General features: G+C 34.1%; 4 protein-coding genes across 4 annotated transcripts; 1 reads left to right on the top strand and 3 right to left on the bottom strand.

Moving 5' to 3' along the window:
* Positions 1–36: 36 nt before the first annotated feature.
* BZIP59 (bZIP transcription factor bZIP59) lies at positions 37–1202 on the top strand. Its single transcript, NM_001250082.2, has one exon. The coding sequence runs from the start codon at positions 456–458 to the stop codon at positions 912–914; it is 459 nt and encodes a 152-aa protein (NP_001237011.1). The 5' UTR covers positions 37–455; the 3' UTR covers positions 915–1202.
* Positions 1203–5671: 4469 nt separating this feature from the next.
* On the bottom strand, positions 5672–6478 carry LOC547726 (lectin). The gene is given in 6 exon segments (XM_003535888.5): positions 5672–5966; positions 5968–6054; positions 6056–6268; positions 6270–6337; positions 6339–6388; positions 6391–6478. Coding segments are annotated over 6 exon segments (801 nt in total).
* A 6951-nt stretch (positions 6479–13429) lies between these two features.
* LOC100814289 (calvin cycle protein CP12-2, chloroplastic) lies at positions 13430–14100 on the bottom strand. Its single transcript, XM_003535887.5, has one exon. The coding sequence runs from the start codon at positions 13937–13939 to the stop codon at positions 13550–13552; it is 390 nt and encodes a 129-aa protein (XP_003535935.1). The 5' UTR covers positions 13940–14100; the 3' UTR covers positions 13430–13549.
* A 3393-nt stretch (positions 14101–17493) lies between these two features.
* Positions 17494–18908, bottom strand: LOC100500524 (cytochrome c oxidase subunit 5C-2). The gene is made up of 2 exons (XM_003535882.5): positions 18815–18908; positions 17494–17897 (listed from the first exon to the last, which is right to left on the bottom strand). The coding sequence occupies exon 2, from the start codon at positions 17880–17882 to the stop codon at positions 17688–17690; it is 195 nt and encodes a 64-aa protein (XP_003535930.1). The 5' UTR covers positions 17883–17897; positions 18815–18908; the 3' UTR covers positions 17494–17687.
* Between the last annotated feature and the right edge of the window lie 1890 nt (positions 18909–20798).

The following is a 20798-nucleotide window of genomic DNA, read 5'->3' as shown; positions in this document are numbered from 1 at the left end:
TTTCTATAAAAACCAACCTAAACATCGAAGGAAAACCTTCTTCGGTTAAACCTTTTTCACCTTCCCCCTTTGTTTCTCAACATCATTCTCCTCATTCCCCTACCTACCCCCAATTTTCCCTTCTGTATTTCTCTTTTTCAATTCTCGATTTCCCTTCTCCCTTTTGTGTCTTCATAATCCAGATCCTCTCTTCGATCTAGGGTTTCTGGCTTAATTAACAATCAAATGTTTAAGGAAGAATTTCTATGACGATTCGCAACCCCATGCGACGAATCCGTCTCCTCCACTCCTTCTCCGTCGTCTTCCTCTACTGGTTCTACGTTTTCTCATGAACTAACTCCCTCTCAATCCCCTACCCTAATTCCTCCAATTTCCCCATTTTTTTTCTAATTAATCAGATTTGCAAAATCCTAATTTCTCTATCCTAACAAAAACCCCAAATTCAAACAAATCCAATGGCTTCGATTCCGCGTCCGGCGAGTTCGGGATCTTCGGAGGGAGGAGGAGATCCGGCTGCGATGGACGAGAGAAAGAGGAAGCGGATGGAGTCGAACCGCGAGTCCGCACGGCGATCGCGGATGAAGAAGCAGAAGCTGCTCGAAGACCTATCCGACGTAGCGAGTCGCCTTCAAGGCGAGAACGTGCGCTTAGCGCAGAGCATAAAGGCGAAGGAGGAAGCGTACGTTGAGATCGAAGCCGCGAACGACATCCTCAGAGCACAGACCATGGAACTCGCCGACCGGTTAAGGTTTCTGAACTCCATTCTCGAGATCGCCGATGAGGTCGGCGGCGGTGGTGAATCCTTCGAGATTCCGCAGATTCCAGACCCTCTCTTCATGCCCTGGCAGATCCCCCACCCTATGATGGCGTCACCTGACATGCTCCTCCATGGAAATCAAGGCCTGTTTGCTTGATAGTACTTCAATTAGGCTAGGTTTATTGTTGATGTTCCCTAGTGTTTTGGTGAATAAAGAAAGGGAATGGTGTTAGATGTTTATGAGTTATATCGTGTGTTGGTGTGCTGTTTTTTTTTTTTAAGATCTGTGTTTATGTTTTGTGTGTGCACTATCGTCGTTATATAGTTGAATTGAATGTATCTGCTTTGTCGTAGTGACTGGCATTGTGTATCGATATAAAATTATGTTTCTGTTTAAAATTACAAATTGGAGTAAGCCGAATTCAGAATATATAAGTTTGTTTGGAATTTGGACTAAGTATCTGCGATGGATCGGGGTTGTCGCAATTTCGTTTAGCAATATGGCCCCTCTCTGTTACTTTTTGAACTTAGTAAATAAAAGTAAGTTTGTTTTTTTTTAAAACATATTCCTCTTGTAAGAATCCGTAAGATAGTTGTAGAAGAACTAAGGGAACAAGTTAATTTTACATTTAGACAATGCTTCCACAAGTATTCATTCAGAATAATAAAGTTGTGATGTATTATTAAGTTCTTTTAGATGATGAAATCATTTAAAGGGGGCAAGTTTTAAAAATTAATTGAATTAACTCTAAATTATAATAATAATAAAAAAAATTAAATATATTAGAATGACAATTTTTGCATCAAGTGGATTTACATTTTTCCAATGCATTTTATTATGTGTAGTTTAAAACCGCGTTAGTTTTCATTGGACGTGCGTTAATTTAAAGTAGCTTATGAATCCAACAAAATTAACTTTTGTGAATATTATTTTTTTCTTTTTTTTTTTTACTTTTGAATGGTCAACATCGGTATATATTTTCATTCTAACATTTATATCCTTTCTCACCGACCTATTCATGCACTAAATACTCTTTCACTAATAAATATAAAAATAAGTTATTATTAGGAAATGTGCTGCACTTTATTCCAAAAAAAAATATCAACTTAAATTTTACTTACCTAACAACATATTTAATATATTTTTGTAAGTCTGTATCTTTTTATATTGCTATTTTATATTTAATTGGCTAATTTAGTTTTGTAAATATTATGCAAATGTTTTCAATTATTAATTTTATTGTGCAAAAAATATGATATAAATTTAATTATTTATTTTTAAATTATATATATATATATATATATATATATATATATATATATATTTAGTGTTCAATTTTTATGTATCTAATATAAAATATCTCCAATTATGTTTTATTTTTAACTATTTAAAATATGTTTAATACAAAATACTTTTTCAAATAATTAATGTCCATTTTAGTAATTTATACATTCAAAATTGATTTTAAAAACAAGTTTCCAAACAATATTGAATGTGAAAATTAATTTTTAGATATAAGTATTCAGACAAAATTCCAAAATCACGTTTCTTTAAAATTAATTTTATAAAATCACGTTGATTTAGAATCAATTCTACAAAACGTATATCCAAACACGCACTATGTCTTCTGCGTTGTTTTATAAATTTGACGTGGTTTTTCCCAAAGACGAGGCTGCGTACGGTTAATCAACACTGGTTTCTTACTAAATATAGTTTTTACTGCCATTCGAATCTAAATTGTGAGCATATAAGCATGTGACATAACAAATACTCTAAAACGTGTTTCTATTCATGGAATCGTGTTAAATACGCGCATGCTTAGCGTATAGGTGACGGGTCTTTGATCAATATGTGGGCAGCAACCATGGCTTAGAGAAGGGGACAATTGTTCAATAGGAGGAGCCCCTTATGCAGCTGTAGCACATTTGTAGAGCTTATTTTCAAAGTTCTAAATGTATTCTTAAGTTCTGAAAATTCTAAAAGATTAGTAATGATTCTTTGGAGTTCATGGCGCTGGAGGAAGCACAATCTATGAAACAAGGGTTTACGGTTTAGTTGCCTGCCAATGTTGAGGATTCAGGTGGGAGGAAACCACCACATACATGGGTTTGTTAAATGCAATACTGATGTTGCATTTTTTAAAGATTTGGGCAAAATCGGATTTGAATGTTGTGTCAGAGATGAGGAAGGTAACTTTATTCAAGGTTATAGTGCATGTTTGGGTATCTAATAGCAAGACGAGGTTTGTAAAAACATTTTCATCCTTTGAATTGAAAACCAAATATGCTCATACGACTCGATTGATGCTATTATGGATTTATGGATGTCAACAAGGAGAGTTCTATGCCATGCTGAGAGCTTTGAAATGGTTAGAACAACAATCATACCTAAGTCTTCTTTAGAGAATCACAACAATAATTGTTTCCGTGCAATTCCCTCTGTATTAAATTAAATCCACTGTATCGATGGAAATTAGTTGATTCTCTTTTGTCAAAAGAAAATAAAATTTGGAAACGATTTAAACAAAGAATGATGCAGTCAAAATAGACACACCTATGTGAAAACAAAGAATAATAATTAGTAGTTGTACATATACGAGAAAAATCACAGAACGCTGTCTGGAAGCATCGTATAATTTAATAATTAAAGTGATTAAAAAAATATACTACATCAAAATAGTAAACAACCGTGGCCTGGTTGGTTAATTTCTCCACCACTAATATCCTTAAAGATGTTTTTGGGTTAATAAAAAATTCTAAGACACAAATCAAACTTTCCAAAAGCATTCACAAAACTAAGTAAAAAAAAAAAAAGAAAGAAAGTGGCATCTTAATATTTTTTTCCTAATTCACCACGGGTAAGTCTAACATTTTAGTAAAAAGTCGTGGAATATTCCTGATTCCTTCCTTAATTTATTGCCGGCTGGGGCATCTTTTGAGTTGATTCCGATTATTCTCTTGATCGTGTTTGCTTGGTAATTCCCTCGAAGGTTCTTGTGTGATGTATCTATCAAGTGATCCGAGATGTCGTAATTCAAAGATATTGCCTAAGTGAGGTGTCATTTTGATTTAAAAAAATGCCACCTGAAGGGAGCCACCATTACCAAACCACTATGCATTTCCTAGTTGATATTTTCACTTTCCATGGTTGGCGAAATTGACCTGTCAAATTTTTCATTTGTGGCTGGCGAAGATGAATATCCCCCTTGTGCGTCTGGGTTAGGTAAAGTATATAATTATATATCAGACTCAAGGCATACTTTAATATTAAAGTGAGGCACCATTTTCATCAATACCCAATAATATTATTAAAACTTTCCGGACAGTTTTTCAAGTTTCTTTTTACTCCTTTTGTTTTTATTTATTTATTATTCTTTTTTGTATTTTTTTTCTTCTTTAGAATCATACATGCATGGATTTCAATGCTAGTTTTAAGAAAAACTTTATGTGACAAAAAACCATAATAAAGTGAGAACTGGGAATGATTGGACATCTTCATTTCATCAATTTTGTGAATGGACAAAAAAGTATTGTGCGTTTATTTGTCGTGATTGAATATTGAAATATTTATAAATATGTCCAAATGAATTTAGGAAATAATTTGCCGAAAAAGGGGATGGGCTGGTTCAGATAGGCTAGCCCGCGTGTCAGCAAAAAAGACCGTTTGTTAAAACAGGATGTTATTCTCACCAACATTTTCTCTATTCTCACACATCAACCTTTATTTTAATTAAAATTCCAATTCTACACTCTTCTTCCCTCCTAACACCCCCCCCCCAAATCAATTCTTGTTTCACCCCTGCTCTTGACTCTTCCCCTCTCATCTTTTATCTACCTCAATTAGTTGCGGAGCCTGAAAAAAATTTAGAGGGACTAAAATAATTAAGATTATAAAATATAATAGTTTTGATAATATTATATTTTGAGTGATTTTAAGCATTAAAATATACTATTCAACTATTAATTTTTAAAATTAATTAACTTTTATGATATTAAAAAAATCCTTTTTTATTAGCAACACTTTTCAAAGAGGTTTTATGATCTTTAAGCTGTTGAACAAAAATAATTTAGAGAATTTATTTGTGAATAATTTTTGTAAAACAATCTGCAAGACAATTTTTTATGAAAATAGGCAAAAGAAAAAACATTAAATTTTCTGCGAATTGTTTGACAAATTTAAGGAGATGACCTTTTTTAACAAAAATAATAATAGCAAATTTATCAAAAAAAAATACAGGAAAGTCACAAAATTCATAAAAAGAATTTGCATGAAAAATCCACAAGAAAAAATTTGAAGGTTTAAGTTATATTGTGTTAACTCCTCTATACAAAATGAAAATATAAAAGTTACAGAAAACATGAGTCTGAAGAAAGCAAAAAAAAAAAAGTTATATTATAAAAATAATTCATTAATGAAAATAGTTAATGTGATGAGAAATAATCAACTTTAAAAAGTATTATAAATATCGAAATTGTGACAAATACTTTATCAGGTAAATTTTCTCTTAAACTACATGCAGTTGAAGTCCGTCAATGGATATAGAGTGCAGTATTATTTAGACGAATGAAAAAAAATTGTCAGATAAAAAAGTGTTATTCTTTGAACTTGAGGTACATTATATTAAAAATTTACGGGCACTAATCTTAGCTTACCATGTTTCTTGGCTACTTTTTCATATGTATAAAAACAGAAAAATGTTTGGGTTGCCGTATGGCCCCCTCAGCCACTTGAGTTTTAAACCAGGAGAGAGTTATTGATCATTTGACAAGTAGAATTGTGTTATAGTCTGACATGCATTACGATAAATTGTATGTGATAGATAACATTTATTATAGCAATGACACTCACTAGGAAGAAGCGAGAGTCTTATTACACTTTCTTCAATTTGTCACGTACAATATTTCAGTTACACGCTAGATAAAGATTGCAAAATCCGAAGGATTAGTGTTACTGCTACCGAATGGCAAATTGGAAGAAAAAGACCAAGAATGCACGTCATGCGTTTCCGAAGCTACGTTCAGTCCGGTGGTAGCAGAGAACCCTATCCTCACCCACTCGGGAAGAGCAACCTTCAAATCGAGCACATCGGAGAGGATATAGCTGCTTCTCTGCGAAGGATGAACCAAAGAAGCAACCAAGAGGTTGGTGGAGGCATCATAGGTAATGAGAACATTGGTTACTTGGTCGTTGGCTAAACCCCACGACGAGTTTGATGGATCTGATAGAATTGACGTTAATTCCGATGAGTAGATTTGGTGAATCCCAAGTGTCAAACTCAACAGAGATAACGTTGTTGTGTGTCAGTACTGTTGTATAGACCAAGATACCCTCCGCGTGTCTGAGGCTGAGTGTCAATTGGTGCGAGGAAGAAGGCAAGCCCATCTGCCAGATTTGCTATGTCGGACGCATAAACAGTGAAGTTGAAGGAAGCGGCGAAGCTGGCAACGCTGCCGATTTCGCTGTCCCAAATGTGGATAGGGGTGGAGTAGAGGGCGCGACCAAGAGACCTCGCTTTCGTCAACCTTGGTGAGTTGTAACTTTCTCGATGAGGTCACAAGGGCGTCTCCTTGGAGGATCAGCGTTCGGTTGGTTCGGCACGAACTTGTCCCAGGTGATAGAAACGGTTTTGTTGAGTTTACCTTGGTCATGGTGAGTAGCACCACAACGACAGATAGAACAACAAAGAGTGGCTTCTGGGTATGGAACTTGGAGGTAGCCATAATTGCAGTGTATGTGACGATGCATGGGGAGTCATCCCGTATTTATACTAGCTAACACTCACCTTCACCCTCTAGATAAAATTAATGACATAGTAGTAAAACTATTGAATTGGGGACGAATTCCACGGGTTTTTGAACAAAATAAGTAATTTTTTCTAACCAGATACCATTTTGGGTCGGTATGCAAAGTATTTACTCTATTTACTACAGTAAATGATTCAAGTCACGTGAAATGTTTGTGGTACCACTCAATTCCTCTCGTGGCATCACTCTCTGCAAAGTGTCACCCGTTCACCTCACTACCTAATTTGGTGGGATCATGTTAGGGTGAGCTTCTATGCTATTGCTAATTTTTACTGCTGCGATGGGACTATACTGATAACACTTTTTTCTTGCTTTATTTCATTCATTCGTGGTATTTATAATGGCTGATACACTTGATAGTGGGGGACAAGAATGTAACAGAATGGAAATAGAATTTGTAAAATTATCCTATTAGCTATAACAAACTCTCGACAAGATAATAGCAAGGCAAAGCTAGTCTAATTGTGGGCCTATGGCTGCTATCCGCACCCCTCTCTCTATATGGTATTGCTATCATTACCCACCACTCCAAAAACAACCTTGTCCTTAAGGTTGGACAATAAAACAAGCAAATACAGGGGTGGGTGTAGAAAAAAATAGGTATGTGAGTAAAATTGTTGAGTTGGGCTCTGCCAAATGATAACCCTCGAGGGTTATCAACAACATGGAAGGTGAAAGGATTGGATCTGTGACCTGCGCCGCATAGCAGCCAAGGAGAACGATGAACATCGAAGTGAACGACCAGGAGCTAGATGGTCGTAACACCACTATCCTCGAAGTGCCAACCCGTGCTGGTCGTGGTGGTGGTGGAGATGGTGGCGGGTATGGTGGCGGACGTCGACGCCGATGATGGACAGAGCAAGAAGTTGAGGGGCAACGGCGCGAACGATGGCGAGAACGGCAGGTGCAAGAAGGAGCCTGATAGAGACAAAGCGAGAGACTGTGATTGTGAACGTTCCTCTGGCTGTCACAAGAGTGAGAGGGAGAGAAACTGAGAAAGGAGAAACAGGATTGTCGACAATGAAAATAGGTGGAGGCGGCAAGCTCGAGCCTGCGTGACTTCCTTACAGAGCTTCCATGGGAAGCTGCCATGGGGAGTGATGCTGACTTGGGTGTGAGACTAGGTGGCTTGGGTGTAGGACATGAAATCAGTGGTTTCACCTAGTTTTTATTTAATAATATTTTTATTAAATATTATTATAAAACTTTAAATTTACATATTAAATTTTTTAGTTAAAACCATTTTTTCTTCAAAACTGAAGAGCTAGAGAGTGAAGGAGAACGATTTACGGCAGTGTATTCTTGTTAGGCGACTTTGGTGGGTTTGAGGGATTGGTTTTGTGATGCATTGTGCGGTGGTAAATGAGGTCTTCGTTTCATACATCAAAAGGGAAGGTCATTTTCAGGTGTGGTTCATGATACCGATGAAAATGAGGTTCTAGTGACAACATAAGTTGTCTTCGACGGAATGAGGAACTAGGAGTTTCATGGTAGTTCGTTGTCTAGTGTTTGTCTCTCGGGATCGATTTCGCAGAGGCTTGCGAGTGGCTTTTTTTTTATTATTATTTGGATCTGTTTCTTCAATCTGTTGCCATGAATTTTTGTTGTTGGTTTTTGTATCAATTTCTCAAATCTGAAATATATTGAACATTATCTTCATAGTTTTATTTGCATTAGATTTTTTGTTCTATGTTGGGTCCTCTGTTGTTTGTTGTTTTCTTGAAAGCCATTGATGATCATGGAGAAACAATGGGTCTATTAGTAGTAAAGTGGTGTTTGTGATGGAGAGAGGGGATGACGAAAGAAAAAGGGTAGCCGGTAGCCAGGAGAGATTAGTGGTGATGTCGTTGTCGTCAACTTCAAATAGACACCAAAAAGGTTGGTTGAAGATGGAAAGAGAAAAAAAAAAGGAAAGGATTGCCTGTCGTGCTAATGTGTTGTCGTCGTTGGCTTGGGAGGAAGAGTCTTATTAAGTGTTGTCGTCATTGTTGTAGTTGGCTTCCTTTGATGGCATCACCGTGGTGGTTGTTGTGTAGTGATGGTGGTCTGCAACAAAGAACAAGGAAGAAGAAAGACAAAGGAAGGGGAAAGAAGAGGGTAATTTGGGAAAAAGGAAGAAACAGAAATCTTAGCCACCGAATAAAACTTAAAGAAAAAACTTAAATAGTCTAAAATTTCCTCTCCCATAGTGGGAAAAATCTTTAGAGTAGGTTTGGATGAGGTTATTTAAAATTCTAAAGAATTTTAAATTTTGAGAATTTTAAATGCTTCAATTTAAATTTCGTTATTTTTAAAATTATGTGTTTAGATACAAACTCTCTCTTCAACAATTACATAATTACCACCAAATGACAACATCAGATTTCAAACCAAAACCAAACCCAAATTCTCCTCTCTCCCCTAAGCTCAACCTCTCCCTCTTCAGAAAAAGCTTCAAATTCAGAGTAAGCTTCAAATTGCACCCTATCGCACCAGAAAAATCTTCATCTCCCTTATCCCGCGCACACCACCACAACCACTGTAACCACAATGGCGAAAGAGCCTGAAAACACTCCACCGTCGCCGGAACCTGCAATCCCCTCTGCACCGGATGCCGCGGAGGAAACTGCAGCTCCGGCTCTGACAACGAGGTCACAACCAAGTGCCGAAATCGCCGCTCCTCTAGCACTAGCTCTGAAGTGGCAGCGCCGTCCGAGTGTTCGCCTGGGGGAGATCAAGGACCAACGCGCCTCCGCGCAAGGCCACGACTCGCACACGCGCCGCCCGAGCATGTCGCCATGGAGCTGGCGGACTCCGAAGGAATCTTCCAGAACTTCGAAGGCACGCTCCGTGACGAACCTCACGAACCAGAGAGAAGAGAGAACTGTTACATAATTTCCAAATTCACACTCCCTTGACGATAGAATTTGAAATTTTATCCTTTCAACTAACTAAAATCTCTTTTAAAATTCTAAAATTTTGAATTTCTTTTACTAAAATATTCAAACAGTTACTTTTAATAAAAAAAATAATTTAATTCCCTATAAAAAATACATTACGTAATTAAATTATCCTATCCAAACACATTCTTAGTTTTTCACCATAGAATTTGTCATGAATTAGGTCTATTTCTTAGACTTTACGAAGAAAATGGGGATTTTCAATAAACTAAATATCCATATGAATACTTTTGAGAAGTATTTACATGGGAGGAATCTTTTCATAAGTTGGTTTTTCTTGCGAAAAATACAATTCTGAGCAGCATCTCTAAGTATTAGTATTTCTTACTTTATGGTTATATTTATAGTTGATGTAAATATTAAACAGGTTATATTTCTAAAATTTCAAAATAAATAAGTGATGTTCAAATATTTTATATAAAAAGAGAAAAAAATAAAATTATATCCACAATAAATACAATAAAAAATAATATATCTATCTTAGTATAAAAAGATTTAAAAAAGCTAGGGGAGGCGGGGCAAGGCCCCCCACCTTCATACGTTCCTCTGTCTGTTTACACCTAACAGACTAGCATATTAATATCCCCAACTGCTACTCATTATATGTACGTATACTCACGTTATAGGGTGGGGGGTAACTGTTCTAATAAGATTTTTTATTTGTACATGTGTAATAAGTAAGGAAAATTACCCTCATAAAAAAATAAAAGAAAAATTGTTTTAAAATGAATGTAAGAAAAATCTAATAAATAAAAAAAGAAAATAAATTGATATCAATCTTACTTGTTTATTTATTTAATTTTTTATATTATTGACAATAAAAATATAAAATATTTTGAAAATATGAAAATACATAAAAGATAATTATAATTTATAAAAATATAAATATTTTTTATTTTTTATTATAATATTACATATTTTGTAATAGCTAATATTTTTTTTTGATAATATTATAAATTATTTGTTGTTCTCGCAAAAAAAAAAAATTCTGAATCCGCTGCTGTCTGCATATCAAGCGAAGAAATGAAAACAAGATCACAAAACTATAAATGACCAAAACAGTACAATACTCCTAACATATTATTAACTCCGTAATTGATTTATGCAAAGATGTATTGTGGGATAATAACTATGGTTGGTTATTAACCGACTCGTACACCCAACATTAGTACAATACAGCATGGAAAAATCATGTAATAAATTATTTTTATACATACTTAATTATTTGAGTAATTAATAATTGTGGTTGGTTATCAAATTACGACAATGAAATATTTATTTATAATTTATTTTTAGTTTTGAGGGCAAGTTTTTGTTAGTAAAAAAATGTATTTGTGTGTGATTCTTTTTTAAATCAATCATAAATTAGATCAGAGATGGTAGTTTGGATTTTGCTTACCCGCCCCGACTCCCAATCTTTTTGATGGGGTATAAATTGATTCTCATCTTCATTCTTGTCAGAGAGAGTCAGATTTTTCTCGCCCCGATATATTTATAAAATCCTATAAAAAATACAATTTTTTATAGAATGAAAAAAATAATAACTTTAAATAATAATCACAACATATTTTTAGATTTTACGTAACAACATAAAATCTAATCTAACATTAGTATAAAATTTAATCCAATAGTTTGAGGTTTTAGTGTGTTATATATATGCAAGAATATTTTTGTAAATTAATTATTAGCAGAGTGAATTTGGGGGCGGGTATTAATAATCTCATTCTCGACCCTGAACCCAACTTTGATTGTCAAAGAAAACTCGAATCCGATCCCAGTCAATCGAGTTTTTCCCGTCAAAATCGGGACGCATTCGGCCTCATTGTCGTGCTTATGCTCAAGTGAAGTCGGTCTAGGTTTGAACATTTGTTAAATATATCTCCAACTTTTAATTTTATACCTTAGTTTATAATTATTTTTCCAAATATGTCCTTTCTTCTTCTCTTTTGCGGTTTATTTAACGACTTTCTTGTTTCTCTTTTTTTCCATCTTGTCTTTGTTCAAGACAAGAATGACTTAGAAAGGGGGGATCGATAAAAAAGAAGAGGCTAAGAAACCAATGGGTGTTGCTATTGGTCTCGTCGTCCGACGAGAGAACCAAGGCGAGGTTGTCGCCGATAGAGATTAAAGAGTTGTGCCAGCATTGAAGATTGGAACAACGAGGTTGCGCATGAGGCTTGAGGGTGTTCTTGTTCAAAGCATCGTTGAGAAGCTTGAGGATGCCGAAGGTTAACATTTTGAAGTCAAACACGGTGGCAGTGATTACGAAATTTAAGAAACAAAAAATGAATAGCATTGAGGGTACAATCGCAAAGCAGAGTAGCGACATTGGCGTGGCAGTAAGTGAGTGAGGGTTTGTGTTTGATTCAGTTGTAGAATTTTATTTTGTTTTTGTTGGTTCCTGAGACAAGAATGAAAGTGAAAGAGAAAATGTGAGAGGGAATTCATTGGTAGAGAGAGAAAGAATTAATTGGGTTGCTTGATTTGCAAAAGTAAACAAAAGTGATTGAGACTTGAGATGAAATGCGATGAAATTAATTGGTGAAACACAAAGGATGTGCACTAATGTCCAAAGATGAAGAGGGTTATATTTGTAAGCATAATTACGAAACAAGTGAACATGAAGTAAACGATTAAAAGTGGGAGGTATGTCTAACAAAACCCTAGGTTTGTTGAGCCAAGAAGTGGAAGTGGACTGGGCTGATCTGATGCAAATTTGTTAAGGAATTTTACATATATTGACAGTTGCTTTTATAATTGGAACGAAGAGAAAAAAAAATTCCGATAAAAAAGCAAATTTGATTAGTTATTTATCAATTTTATTTTCTTATCTTATTAAGAAAAATACTACTTATATTCAAATATTCAAGAATAATTCATGAATTAATACTTAACATCTGCAAATTTTCTTGAGATTTTTTTTCATTTTTAATAGATTTTTTTATATTTAATTTATCAATAGAAAAAAGAGATATTTTATATTTATCTAGTGTCATGTCGGAATGGTAAAGTGAAAGAATGCAAATCTTTTTTTTCTTATTTTAAATCCTAGTGTCATCTAATCATATCTTCTATACATTCTTACCTAGCTACATCTCTCTCTCTCTTTTCTCATTTTCTTTCTCAAGGTGTCAAGTAGTATATAAGCTAGACTCCTTCAAATGTAAGTTAATGAATGCATTTTTTTTTTATGGTTGTGAGTTCTAAATATTCTTAATCTTTTCTATCTAATTTTTAGATATTTATATTTTTACTGTTCTTCACCCTATATATGCGCTGTAAATCTGTAATTACACAAATGAAAAGTGATAAAACAATCGATTGTTTAGTTGATAAAATTGAGTGAATTTATTAGCATTGTAGATCTGTAATAGTCTATAATTCTAAACTAGGGTAAATCAACAATTTTCGTTGTGTAGGACTACCATAAAGTCCTTCTAAAACTTTAGGCTATTAATATATATAGGTTAAATCTTTAAGAGCTTGTTTAGGATTTTCAATCAAAAAGCCCACGGAAGGAGGTTAGGTAATTTAACGTTCTTACAGTACTCCTTGGTCCAGTCATATATATTATTAACATGAAATGATTAATGGCTTCTTCAAGAAATGCAAAGGTGGAAGAAGAATTGTTCTGCACACAGAATCGAAGTTTTTATCATGGAAATTGGAAGGTAACAAGGCTGACAATTTTTAGCTGATTTTTTCCTTTATAATTTGTTGTCGATCGATCCATTATTATTTGAATCGGAGAGACAATTAGTGAGGCAACCATTTGTATTTGGTGTTTTAAATTACTTGCTGATTTGCAACATGTAAAAGTTGCACCACATCAGCCTCCATCCACTAGCCACAAATAGAAAGACAGATAAGCATGAATATATAAATTAAACAGCTAGGACGAACCACTACATATGACGAGTGATTCAGATTTTGAATTGTGTTTATTATAAATAAGAATTAATTAATAATACATGGTGTCTGATGTACGTAACAGAAGGTAAAAGTAATAGATGCATGCATGTAACTTTGGAATGACTGAGTTCAGTCATCAATTATCATAGGTGCGGCACTCATCAGTCTCTGGATTGTCCTTGCAGTAATTTTCGAGCGGGTCAGACTGCTTCTGCTTCTCCCTGGCGTGGCTCGCCGCCGCGCTCAGCTCCTCCACCTCGTCCCAGGCCGCCGCGCATTCCGCGTCACCGCCGCCTCCCGAGCACGCCTCCTCCGCGCTCTTTATGCTCTCCTCTACCTTCTCCGATATCTTCTCCGGCGTCGCCCGAACGGGCCGGGTCTTCACCAAACCAGGCCACTTTTGAATGGGCCTCGACAGAGCTGGAAACCTCACGGCCTGGGCCTTTTGTGCTGAGTCTATTCCCTTAGCATTAGCAAATACCCTGCTAGGGCTTGAAAGACTCACACCACCAGCTATTGTTACCATTCTTTTCTTCTTTTTTTCTCCTCTTTTGAGTGTTTTTATTGTAATAGAGAGGTTTTAATGTTGGGGGATAGCGAGGGATATGCTAAGATATATAACCAATGCTGTTGAATATTTGTGTACGCATATTACTTATCTTGTCATAACCACTTGTGGCCTTCCACGTCCAACACTAAACCAGTTTTTGTTTTTTAGTACAAGAGATATTTCATTTTGTTGAGAGAACAGAACACAAACTTTGTTTAATTTTCTAACTTTTCGGAACCTGTGCTTGGTTTTGTTTTTCTAGAATTTTGGAATAGTCATAAAAATCTTGATATTTTTCGTGCTCTTAGAAGTATGAAGATTGTTTGGACGCGAAAATATCAGTCGTCCATCGACACGCTCTCGTATTTTAGCCAACCAGATGTTCTCATATTTGCCGTAAAATATTACAAACAAAATAGTTAGAAAACGTAAAGTCTACGTATATTGCGTGTTCGTTCAAAATGCTCTTTACTTTTTGCGACACGCACGGCAAAAATACGAAAGATAATTCACGAATGTGTTAAGCTTGCTGCAGTGCAGGAGATAGTAATTGAAATTGTCTTCAGAAAACGAGGGTTTAATTACCTTTTGATATTTATAATTGTAACGATTTTTTTAGTTGTTTAAACTTTAAGACATTCCATTTTAATATCTATAGTTACAGTATTTTAACTTTTTTGTTCTCACCGTCTAAAATTCCTAACGCTGTCACGGATTGTTTTAAATTGTTAAATATAACTAAACCTGACAATAAAAAACAGCAAAAACAAATTAGACAGTTCTTATTTTACAGCGGATTTAAAACATCATCACTTATCATACTTATACTTTCTCTTCAAAGAGTCAAATAGCCATGGGATCATTTTACAATAATGAAAGGCCAATCTCCTGTACTCATTTGTTGTGCAGGGCAGACAAATCTTTTAACAACTTCTAAACACATCCAAAGAAAAAAGGATTGAAATTTGAGAACGATTTCAAAGTTCAAAATGCAATATTGCTCGTTCCTCTTCCTAAATCACATCAAAAGACTACTAAATATCTAGGGCCCAAATAGCCAATAACTTTTTATGCAATTTTATGTTATAACCCTTTGAAGTCATATATTAAAAATGACAGTGATAACTGATAAATAATTATACTTTGATAATAAAAAACAAAGTAAAATTATATTTAAAAATAATTATTTAGTAGTTATTTGTACTTAAGTGTTAAAGAATTGATGTTTCGTTAAATCTTGATTCGGATATAAAATTGACAGTACTAAAAGCAAAAAGTGGAGGAACAACAAAGAAAAGAAGAAATATGCAATAAGGCCCAGCCCAGATGTCTCGCTCAACGCGCAGCTCGCATTGAAGATCCAGGCGCCAAGCGAGGGCATTAAGCACGAGATTTAGCACCTGTGCGAAGCGGGCAACAGACGCTAAGTGGGCAAAACAGAAACTAAACGCGCTAAGTAAGAAGAGCTCGATGTGCGCTAAGCGAGGAAGGACACGCTAAGCAAGCCTACAAAGGCCCAAAACCCACTCCAACAACTATACCCTCAACCCGGGAGACTCAGAGCTCAACGATGAATGCATCCGTAGTAGGGGAAATCATTTTCTCTCTTTCTTTCACCTCTCTTATTCCATCACTTCTTATACTTCATCCATTGTAAAACCTTCAATGACCATGAGTGACTAAATCTCTATTTAGGACTTGACAAGCCTAAAAGTCAAGCGATGATATGTACTCACTATTTATCAATGCAATATCAGATTTTTTTTATCCTATTATCTTTTCTATTTATCTTTTCACGCATTATTCATCTTTTCATTATTTTAGGGGTTAAGCGCTAGAGAGAGGTAACTTCTAATCGAACAAAAAGAAAAGATTTCATAAGAAAATAATTGCTAGACATAAAATGATAGTTTTTTACCCATGCATTTTTGCAAACATCTAGAATTCAAATGCATTTTATTTGTCAAATCTTTTCAAAGAAATTTAGGAGATATATAAATAAAATAAGCTTGTCATCGTGAGGAATCATGGACGGACATCTAAATGAATAGATGTGGATATGATAAAATCACCTAAATTGATAAAAAAAAATTATAAAATCAAAATGTGGATATGCTAGGTCCTAATAACATTACCACATTTTAATAACTTATCTTTTAATCATTTTATCTTATCTTTTCTTTATCTTTATCTTAATCTTTAATTTTCCTATCTTTTACTTTTCTTATCCTATCTTTTTTTGTTTCATCTTCTATTTTTATCTTTAAAATCTTTTATCTTTTCTCCTGTATCTTTCTCTATCTATCATTCTTATCTCTTGCTTGTAAATTAGATTTGCATTAATTTGAGTACAAACAAAGTCCTTGTAGATTCGACACTCAGACTTCCGAATACTTTACTACTTGTGACAAATTTGATACACTTGCCAACAAATTAACAGGCAGCCTAGTGTTTGGTAAAATTTATTTTCTCATTAACAGCCAACTCTCCTCAAAGTATTTGGTAAATTTATTAACAACTTTATTATATTTCCTAACACAAGCCCTTACACAGCACAAGTCCCCTTGGGCTGGAAACACGAAAAAATGCACAAACCCACTCTATATTGAAGTTGAAATTCAACTATATATTAGAAGAATGGTGATACCGAGGAATAACACTTGATCACCTAATCATGGCAACTCCAATACCAAGTCAGACTCCAACTCTCATTGAAAGCCTACGCTGTTAGGTGAGGGCTTATGAATAAAATTATTATATCTCTAATATCACTAGTTAACAAAATTGGAACATTGAAATGCTTTCCCCAAAGTAGCTGAACGAACATCATAGAAATTTGTAATATCTCTAATATCCCTAGTAACTAAAATTGGAACATTGAATTATTTTCCCCAAAGAAGCTACTGAACGAACACCATAGCAATTTGGGTTGTATCGCTCAATAGATGGAGAATGATTCCCTAACAGCTAATGCTACCAGCCAATTACTATCCATTTTTGTGCAAGCAACAAAAACTTGAAGCCATATATTAAAAAAGGCAGCCAGTACCGTCTTACTCCTGCAAAGGGAGAGGTTGTTACCAAGATTTAAACCCACAACCTCCAAGTCATAAAGCAACAGCCTTACTGTTGCACCAAGGCTCACCCCTTGAAGCCATATATTATACAGAGAAATTTACAGCTTACAGTCCAACATTGAAATATACCACATTTGGGAAGGATTTTATATCCTGGATGAAGTGATGCCTATTTGCATAATCTAGATGGTACTATGGTGTTGAAATTTAGGGATTAGATGGAAAGGAAAACAGAGAAAACACTGACCTAATACTGTTATATATACTAATGTTCTATGTCGAGAACAAGTGCAATGCAACTAGCACAAGCCCAACCCAATAGCACATGCTAACAAAATAAAATATTATATCTAGCAACTTTCAAAAGGAATTGATTTAGTTATTAAAACAAGGGGAAAAAAATCTGAAAAGAATAAAAGCAAAAACACATAGAACTGTGCAACAAGAAGAAAATAAGCCAAGCACAAAATAAAAACATAACTGCATGAAACTTTTACAGGCCAACATAGTATTCAATCAGTTCAAGAAACTTATTCTTTTCAATCTCATAGTATGTTGGCTCATTTACATTTGAAGAGCCAATTGAATATAACACGGGAAAAAAAAGCCTATAAATGGAGAGCATAGGCAACAAAACAAGAACATTTTCACTGTTCCTCTGCAACAACAGTAATCTCACCCTTTTCCAGTAAATCGTAGAAGGTCCTGGTTTTCCTCTGTTCATTCCAGTGGTGCATCTTCCACACACCACCAGCAGCTAAGCCAAGTGTTATTCCAATTATGATCTCCTTAACCACACTCGGACCTTTCAAGGTAGCATGGGCAATCCTAGGACCAGCCATTTAAGCTAGTCAATTCTACAAAAGTTACAAAACATTGTGTTATAAATATTTAGATATATTAAGCTTGGATACAGTTCAAAACAGTCCAATTAATCTTAACCATTATGGTTGTATGATTTTATTCAAGAGAATGGAGGAAAAACAAAGCAAAGTAGAAGAGACACAGACACCAAGACGCATTGACTTCTTGGAGCTTTCTCTTTAATCACAAGAGGAACCCAGGAGTCATTGCCCCTCACATATTATATCCCGAAGATAGTTTGGTACACCATTAAAATTTAAAACTGGGGGTGAAAATTTTTGGGAATGACCCCTAAATTTTCACTCTTGTTTATCACGATGTACCAACTGTAGCACACAAAACAAATCACAAATCCTGACAGTTGCATTCTCAACGAAAACAAGCAATTCTCCACAATGACTACATCGACCATTAGAACGAAAAAGAAAGCATTATTTAAACCTAATACAGTTGTTCATATACACCAAAGTATCAGCTCGGTACAACTTTGTTTGGTTCAGTAACCTTTCTGTGAAATCAATTCTCGTGTCACAGAAAATCCTATAAGGCGCAACCCACACAACCCAAACATTGGCATACAAATTATTCCACTAAAAACTAGAAGAAGAAGAAAAAAACGCTATTCCTATAACTTCTCTCTCACCAGATTTGGTCCCGATAAACACCAATATTTTTATCTGATAGAATGTTTCAATGTTTCACAAATAAAATTTCAATCTGAACCCAATTATCGTCTTCTCCCCCAAAAATTTATCCTAAATAAAAAAAGTCAACAGAACGTACAAGCATTTTCTCGGAGCTCATCAGAGTGAGTGGGGTAAATTATTACCGTTAAAAAGAAGAAGAATCAAAAGGTGTAGTGCTAGGGTTTGAAGATCTATAATAAGAAGAGAGAAATGAGAGAACTCACCAGAGAGAGACGCAGGCGATTGGCGAAGACGATCGTCGAAGGAGTACGGGAAAAAGCATTCATCGCTGAGGGTATCCATTAGTATCTACCAAAGGCCACACACAGCTCTTCGTGGGCCCTTCAGGCCCAACACGAATTGCGTTTGGGCTCTCAGATTTCACCCCAATGGTATTTTTTTAATCTTTTTCTCAACTCTCCACTGTCTTATGCTGTTAAAGAAAACCGCACAACAATTTGCTTACTCTGCCAGCACGGCAACAGAGCATATCTGACCACGTAATTTTTTCTGTTCAAAAAGTGACTTGAAAAGAATTATCTGAACACAATACAGTGTGATTGAATCACGTATATTTTTGTGTCTCATCCCCTCTACTCATCTAAATCTCCCATAAAATTGATCTTTCTTATAGTAACTTCCAATTCCTAAATCTCTTCTATGTATTTTTTCTCTCTCTCTCTCTCTCAATTCGGTAATAGAATAGTATTGAATTCAAAATTGATTATAAGTTTTATAATTGAATTTAGCGTGACTAAATTAAAAAGTCATAACATAACTAAAATGGAGGAATAAGACAATAGTTATTTATAATTTCATAGGTTTCTTTTTTTAAAACATAAATAATAAAACAATTTGGATATACCCTTAATTTTTACCAAACCTAAACAACTCACTGATACATGATAAATCAACATGCACGTACTGAATAAACTCACTCATTTTGGTTTTATATGTAAAATTGTTATTAATTTTAAAATTAAAACCGATTTATGATAAAAAAAAATTGAAACCGATTTAATTTTTTTTTAAAATATATTTGTTCAGCCTTGCCAAATAACCGTCCATCAGAATTTCGAGAATTCAAATAATCGCTCATTTTAAAAAATTTATTGATACAAAATCTATTTTTTAAAATAACTACAAATGTATCACAAACATCAGAATTTCGAGAAAAATATTTTAAAAAAATGAAAAAATGAAAGGAAAAATATACTCCGTATAAAATTAAAATTAGAAAAACAAATTAATTTAAAAATTATCCAGATTTTAAAAATCATTTTATAAATATATATATATATATATATATATATATATATATATATATATAATTTTTACCCTTTTAAGTGAAAATTAATTCTTTAAGCAAAAAATAATTTTAATTTTTTTACAAAATAAATTTATTTTTTAAAATACTATATCTTTTTCTTTTTTTAAAACTCATTTTGATTTTACATATATATTTTTAAATTTTTAAACTAAAGCTGATAAAAAATATAAAAGAATAGAAAATTAAATGCATCAATGTTTATGAAAATACTCGGAATTTTCAAACCAATTTTAAAAGTCGTAAAATTTATAAAATACTTACATAACAAACTACATAGACCCTAAATTCTGTGTGTGCAATGGGAGAAGACTACTATGTCATGGATTTTTTTTAAGAACATGTTTGGATGTTGAAATCCTAAGTGGTCACCATGTTGGAAGAAGAGCTTTCTTGCCTAGAATTAAACATAAGATGATAGAGAGTACGAAACTTCCCTTTATCTTCTTAGGAAACAATCTCCCACAAAAGTCTTTATTAAAGAAGGTAAGCTTGAAGAAGAGGATGAAAACTTCACAAAAAAATGTTATTTTTTTAAATTTTTTATCTCAAACTTAGGTATTGCATTGATTATATATATTTTTGTTGGTTTTAAAGGTAAATTAACATTTAAGGATATCTTTCAATTATACTAGGAGTTGAAAACAAAGCATTTGGGCATGCAGTTTAACAAACATGTAAGTGGTATAATAAATGCTTATTTCTTTGGGGTTTTTTTAGGAGGGAAAATCTCAAAAGCTATGGAATGCTTGGAATGAAGAGTATTGACTAGGAACAATTTGCCCCATTGACAACAAGGTTATATCAAATTTATTACTAAAAATCTTTATATTATGTCATTTTCAATCAATTAATTGCATTTTTAATTTTTCTTTAACACA

The sequence above is a fragment of the Glycine max genome, chromosome 10 (assembly GCF_000004515.6).
Source record: "Glycine max cultivar Williams 82 chromosome 10, Glycine_max_v4.0, whole genome shotgun sequence".
Taxonomy (NCBI): Eukaryota; Viridiplantae; Streptophyta; class Magnoliopsida; order Fabales; family Fabaceae; genus Glycine; species Glycine max.
Note: the sequence above shows the minus strand (reverse complement) of the source record. Positions and strands in the feature narration are given on the sequence as shown.

What these genes read in the sequence shown, in the direction of transcription:
- BZIP59 (NM_001250082.2), top strand. Translation starts at nt 456, where the DNA reads ATGGCTTCGATTCCGCGTCCGGCGAGTTCGGGATCTTCGGAGGGAGGA.
- LOC100814289 (XM_003535887.5), bottom strand. Translation starts at nt 13,939, where the DNA reads ATGGTAACAATAGCTGGTGGTGTGAGTCTTTCAAGCCCTAGCAGGGTA.
- LOC100500524 (XM_003535882.5), bottom strand. Translation starts at nt 17,882, where the DNA reads ATGGCTGGTCCTAGGATTGCCCATGCTACCTTGAAAGGTCCGAGTGTG.